At 43.3% G+C, this 7,171-nt stretch overlaps 1 protein-coding gene across 1 annotated transcript; it reads right to left on the minus strand.

Moving 5' to 3' along the window:
- Positions 1–571: 571 nt before the first annotated feature.
- Positions 572–7,128, minus strand: SFPQ (splicing factor proline/glutamine-rich; the record flags this gene model as incomplete). Its single annotated transcript, XM_010135297.1, has 9 exons — positions 572–1,014; positions 3,646–3,767; positions 3,848–3,896; positions 4,111–4,228; positions 4,520–4,604; positions 4,881–5,077; positions 6,332–6,427; positions 6,548–6,849; positions 6,940–7,128. Coding segments are annotated over 9 exons (1,296 nt in total), but the record flags the coding sequence as incomplete, so codon positions are not given.
- Positions 7,129–7,171: the final 43 nt, after the last annotated feature.

Below are 7,171 nucleotides of genomic sequence, written 5' to 3' on the forward strand. Positions count from 1 at the left end.
CAAGTAACACGTCTGGTCTTTTTGCCAAGCAGTTGCAGGTAAGGTTACAATACGGAGCAAGGCCAGATCCTGTAATCGCAGACAGCTTAAGAGCATATAAATATCACATTAACAATCCTTTAGTCAGCCAATACAAGTCATTCTATGTTTTTTTTTTTTAAATAACCACTGCTAGTCTTCTGCTTAAAGCCTTTGAAAGATTCCAAGCAGTAACTGCCAAGGTGGTCAGTGCTACCATCCCACCACCCATTATCCAGAGCTAAAATCTGAAATTCGTTACGTACTGCACTGCTTGCAGTGTGGCTTTAGCGATTGTATCTTACAGCACTTGCAAGATTTTAATTTGCTTCCTTATTGCAGCACAATTAATGCTCAAAAATCTGCACCTACTAGAAAAGTTCAGCTACTGTGTGACCCAATCTTAGGCTAGAGGCACTAGGGGAAGAGATCTCACTCTTCGCCACGGTTCCACACCCAGGTCTTGTTCAACCTCAAGACTCCTGCTTTACTGCAGAAGGTGTGGTATATAGCCTCGTACGTTTAACCACGACTGGCAAGAAGAGTTACTACATTTAGTTTTCTATTTATTTGAAGCACAGTAAAAAAAAGTTGGTACACTTTGGGAATTCAGTGGCACAAAGTACACTGCCATTGAGTTAGGGACGTTATACATCAAAAAAACAGCTAAATTTGTTTTGAAACACTGCATTACATAATTAAATTGTACTCGCCCAAACAGACCACTTACAAATATTAGGTCAGTAAGTTTCTAACATCCATAAAAACGTAGCTTTCTTACTAAAATGCAAGAATTAAAAAGTTGGTGTCTAAACAAGACAGACAAAAAACAAACTGGAATGAAACTACAGGTCACATCTAAAATCGGGGCTTTTTGTTTGGGCCTTCATATTCTTCTCTCCCTCTACCATATCCTGCTGGCGTTCCAGGCCCCATTCCTCTAGGACCCTGGCCACCCACAGGCCCCGCACCTCCCTGCCCAAAGCGTTCAGGACGCTATTGGAACAGAATTAACAGTTCATTATAGGTAGTTGATGTCCATGTGTGTTAAGTATATATTTATAGAAGGTTCCGTAGTCAAGGTTCGTCGATACAATCACCATTGAGCCGATCCACAGGTACCGGGAACATAGAAAGGAAAAAAGGGTAATTTAAAAATTAGTTTATTGTAATACATGCCTTGAGGTATGTTCCCACTTGATGCATTCTCATACATCTGTTACAAAGAACAGATTCTCCCTGCAGTGCTAGAAATGTAAGCATTAGTGCAGATGTGAATAACAACTTTTCCAAACGAGCTCTAGCAATTTTCAACCACATTAATGCAAACAGCTGGCAAACTTCTCACCTTTAGTGCAGTAAAAGCTTAGATGACCACTGTCATTTCCAAAAAGCCTAGCCAGAGAACGGATCTTCAGTTCACTGAGGACGAGCTGACATTCACCAGTGTCGTGGTAAACAGAATGCCTACTCACCAGGTAATGGCATGTGCTGCAATAGACCATGTGCTTTTCAAGATGGGTTAAGACTATGGTCTGCTGACTACACTGCAGAGGCCTTATGCAGTGACCAAAACTGACTGCGAGCACTACGGGATGGCAAGAAGAAAAAAAAAATGTGAAAAAAGCTAATAACCAGTGGTTTACCTAACCAACACAATGGCTCGATCAAAAGACTTGCATTTGTTAACATCCCACGTACTCCGGTACTGCTGCTTTATAATATGCAAAACGTGTTCAGAGCTACAATTTATTTGATGTCTCCAGTTAGAACTATGCACAAAGGGTCCTGTGCATCCAGTTAGTATCTCCCTTCCCACCCCACCTTCACCACAAGCTCTTGCAAAATTCACAACTTCACAGCGCTCAAAAGTTTCACACCAAGATGCAGAAGCTCAATTACCCTGCAATGAAGCAGAGACCTCTCCGGTGTTTTTACTAGTCCCCTCTAGTTGCAAGTACTTCAGTTCAGTTCCTGTACCAGTAGGTGTGGTCAGCGTTCACTCTACAGAACTGATACATGGTAAAGGCAAAGGTAGCTTTAAGCTTTCATTTCAAGCAGGTTTTCCACTACCGGGTAGCAGAACAATGGTAGGGTGGTTTGTTACAAAAGGGATCTGCAACTGAAATTCACACTTCAAGTTCTGGACTTCTGCAAGTCCACGTCAACCCTTCCAAGAAAGGCATTTCAGCAAGATCATCTAGCTGCTGCTCTCTGCCTAACTCAGGGCAGCTTCAGCTTCTCCCCAGTGCTGCTCAAAGGGATTCAGACCCATAACTGTGACAGCACTGCACGGCAGAGATCCCCACTCTAAGACACTCGAGGCAGTTAAACCCTCCTGCTGTCACGCCCTTTGACCAAATCCCGTTTTCCAGTGTTCCACAAGTTCAGCATGCACCTGTACCAGGAATTCCAGGAGAAAAACGGACACAGCATTCACCACAGACTGCCCAACTGCTCATGGGAAACTCAGGAACTGCTCCAGTCTCAGTAGATTAGATAGATACATTAAGGCCAACAGCACTGTCTACTGAATCAGTGATGCTCTGCAGAGTTACCATTCCAAAGATATTGTTCCCAAAAAAACGGAAGGTACTTGACAGGCTACTATGGCAGCTCACCACATTAAGCCAAAGGCCTAACCCCCCGCCCCCAATCATTTCATTCAGCTTGTGCTACAGAATACACCTGTCAGCAGGGTGAAAGCACACGACTATCGCCACCTGAGCCAGCACAGATTTCCATCCTACCCATGACATGTTTCTTTAATCTACAGCCATGTTGCTTCAGTGTGGTAACACCAAGCACTCTCAAAGCCCGGTCACACATGTAGTGTGCAAAAATGGTGCAGTTTGGAAACATACCTCAGAACATGAGATATGCCGTAGCTTTAACACACTCTACCTCTATAGACATGCCCACCACGGGAACACAAGAACAAGCTGCTGTTCCTCTGTGAGATAGGAACCACAACACGGCTACAGCCGAGGATCACTGGAACATGCCTAAAGCTTAAAAAAATAACATTTCTGCTCTCCTACAGCAAACATCAGCATACGGAGTAGGGCATATGCTGTTGACCACTGATTAATTAAGATAATCTGCTGCTCAAATGGACATGAGCACAGATTTTGGGTTTAACAGCATACCCATACAACAGGCATTAATCCTAGCTAGGCTTGGAAGGGCCAAATGAAATGCAACATCACACAGTGGAAAGGACAGTAAAAACATCTTTGTCCACAAGTACAGATTGTCAAATTACTGAGAAGCTACATTTTGCATTTTAATTACAAAACCTGTCAGATTCTCTAGAACAAAAAATCCTTCCAAGCCTAAGAGTGACGCAGAATTTCCAGAGTCCAATAAAGTCAGAGTTAATTGTGAATATGCTCAACAGCACATTTGAGTTCACTTACAACCAACTTCCACCTGTGTAAGCTACCAAACCAGTTAAGATCTATCTAGCACCACACACTGCCACACTGGTCTCCGTGTTCAACACCTGACAAGAGAGTCAGCATGAACAGTGACAGTTACATAACCATCCCAGCACTGGCAGACAACTCAATTCCCAACCACAACATTTCTCTTCCTCTAAACTAAAGCCACCACGGGATACGTTACCATGTCACTTCCCATCATAGAACCACTCATGGCTGCTTGGCCAACTCCTGGATTAGCTTCATAACCTATGCCGCCACCACCTCCCAGAGGTGGGAATTTCTGGGCTGCAGAAGTGTAAGGATCTAAGAAAGAGAAATATATAATCAAATCCTGGCCATTCCTGAGTTAACCACATAGAGTAATTATGAAAAAAATTCTTTACCTCCCATGTTCATTGTGGTGGCACCACCCATTCTCATGTCTCTCTCCCTCTGCATAGAAGAAACAACTTTCAGCACAGATAATTAGCTACTGAAACCACCTTCCAGAAGACAAAGCACACTCACAGCCACCTACTACCATTTCACCTACACAGAGACATGACCTTATCTAACCTAGAGGAAGCAAAGCACATCAGTCTTGAAAAGATACCAAAACATTCCTGAACACGGCAACGTATCCACAAAACATGACGATTTCACTTACTGGATCCATGTAACCCATTCTACTGTAATTCTCTTCCCTCTGTCTTCTCATTTGTTCTTCCATCTCCCGCTGACGTATCATCATTTCCTCCTCCCGCCTGCGACGCTCCTCCTCCTGCCTGATGGTCCCAAAGCAGACTGTTAGAGCCCAGCAGGGAAGACGCTCAACGCTCAACTCATCACCATCCTGTGCCTGAGTAACTTAAAATCACTGAATAATTATGCTTAAATGAAAAAAGATACTCGATGATGCTCAAATACTCCTGGAAGGACTTACACTGCAGTTCGCTTTCCCCACACACCAACCGAAGGAGCCACGGTGTTTCTTGAAAGTCAAACACTTTCACGTAGAAGACATTTTGCAGAAACCCCAACGTAACACTGAAAGACCCCGTGGAAGCCAAACCAACCTCAACTGGATTTCCTTGCGTTTCTGCATTTCTTGATTATGGAGTTCTTCCATACGCCTCAGTTCTTCCTGACGCCTCATAAGGTCTGCAGAAAGGAAGTCTGTCAGCAGCTATTTCAAAGTCCTGTCCTACAAACTCCGATTTGAACCAGAGGAACCTCCCCCGCACTATGGCAGCCAGCTGCCTTATGAGTGATGCTATTCTGAACAAAACAGCACTTAAATAAAGCCTGAAACACTACCAGTTCTCTTTAAGCTTGAAATTCTCCCACTAGCAGCAAGAAGCACAAAGTTATTCACGAACCCATTAAACAGCCAAGCATTTAAAGGACAAAGATGATACAGAATTCAGAGCCCATTACCTTGGCGCAAGAGGTTTGCCTGATGCTCATGATAAGCATCTTCCATCTCACTTTCAAGTTTGTCCTTGGCATCTTTCATGTTTTTTGCCACTTGCTCTCTCTGCTGTTTTTCCATTTCATCTAAAGATTTCCACCTCTGGGAATATTCAAACTCAAAACTGCCAGGCTGAGCGAAGCGGGGAGGAGTCTCCCGTTCCCTGCAGAAAGGAAGATGCTCATTCAGACTGGGAAAACTGGAGGTCAATAGAAGATCGCAAGCCCAAGAGCAGAATTATCAGGGAACATCAGAGGAGCCCTGAAAATGCGATCCCTCAGCTGCGTGACAGAATGTTCGTGACAGTACACCATTTTACACAACTGAACAACAGCGTTTAATATAAATAAATTCTATTACTATCCCGGCAAACATGGAGACTCCTGCACTAGCACATCCAACCAAACTTACACTTCTACTGCATTTGCATCTTGTTCTCAACATCCTCCTCAGACACTCTGCTGCTGACAACCGCCAGGTGCAAAACCCTCAAACCAGACAGGTCTCTGCCTGAGCTGCTCTAACAGCAGCGTAGGGAACGATGGATTTTTTCAGTGCAGACTTACCCAAAGCACCATGTGTCAAAGGCAAGCAACCACCTCCACTTTAACTAAAAGTTTTCAAAACGCCTGAGGGTCAACAGTTTATTTTGTCATATAAAGAATCTGGAGTCTGAGATTCAGTAATTAATAGAACAAAACGAGGAGATCAAGAGCTTTCCATACATTAGCAGCGCAAAGTATTTCAGCATTTTAGGAACACTATACTAACCTACACTGCTCTCACAGACACCGTCCCTAATTTCTTTATAGTTTTTGATCAAAGCAGGTCATTTTGAACACTCTCATACAAACCAGACTGACTGGATCTCCCCTGCACTCCCTTCTGCCATCTGGGAAACCACCACTTTTCTACCACAGCTTCAATATACAGAACCTAACCCAAAACTGCAAAACTCTCATCTATTCTTCTACAGCCAGGGGCCAGCTCTGTAAGGCCAATCCATAGGCAGATACTTATTACTAATCATGGAACACATACATATTTTACCAAATTTCTCAATTCATACCATAAACATCAGTTTGTGAACTCCTACAGGATTGTCAACAAGAGATACACCTTCTCAACAACAGGATGAGCAAACAGGTCAAGTCTGATTTCCAAGACTTTCTATACATACAAAAATGACCTTATTGGGCTGCTGCTTAAGCCTTACTTTTTCTTTGTGGTACAATGTAGAAAATTGCTTGTGTAACGCTTCACATGTTGCAGTATTCAAAACCAAACTACTACCAAAAAAACCAAGAACTGAAAATACTACTCAAAATTCACAGCCTGTTTCTCCACCTCCTCCAGAGCCTGGGACAACACTGCCCACATCACCTACATACTCTTTAAAACAAGAGACAGTGCCTACTTTTGATACATCGGATTCTTCTGAGCAAGCTTTTCTGGAAGACCATCTTCATCATCCAGTTGTTCCAATGGTTCCACAATAACCGGCCTAGGAGTGCTGAACAAAAGAATACTCGTTTTACTTTTCCATAAAAGTCACCACTCTGAAAAACTAGCAGCCGACAATTTAATTCAGCTTAAAACTAAAAAAAAAAATCCTAAGCCGCAAAATACTTACGTTGTCAACAAAAACACTCCCTCAGTACACCGTTCAAAGGCTTTTCTCGCAGCTGGCTTTGACGCAAATTCAACAATGCCTTTTCCTGTTGATCTACCTCGATCATCTACAATCACAACAGCTCTTTCCACTGGACCAAACTGGGAAAAAGCTTCCTCCAGCAACTCGTTGGACACATAGGGTGAAAGATTTCGCACGGAAAGAGCAGCAGCATGTGTGGCAAACCGAACACGAAGCTGTCTACCCCTCATGGGGGTATCATCCAGTTCTGCCTTCGCAATTTCTGCAAGAGCTCTAGATTCCTAAGGGAAGTTTAAGATCCAATTTTAGAAAACCAACTTTTAAATTATTATTTCGCGAGAATTAAATGGACGTACAGCACAAAAGCCTACCAATTTAATGAATCCAAAGCCTTTCCCCTTGTTGATAAAAACCTCTCCTGGCTCCCCATATTTGGCGAACAGTCTTTTAAAGTCTTCGTCTGTTATATCAGCCGGCAAATTTCCGACAAACAAGCGGCAACGCTGGGTATAGGTCTTCTCCCCGGGTCGCCTCAGAAGAGAGAGGTTTGCTTTAAATCCCTATAAACAAGCAGACCAGAGCCATCACTACGTGCCAACCCCG

This window comes from Buceros rhinoceros, unplaced genomic scaffold (genome assembly GCF_000710305.1).
Source record: "Buceros rhinoceros silvestris isolate BGI_N320 unplaced genomic scaffold, ASM71030v1 scaffold41054, whole genome shotgun sequence".
NCBI classification, from domain to species: Eukaryota; Metazoa; Chordata; class Aves; order Bucerotiformes; family Bucerotidae; genus Buceros; species Buceros rhinoceros.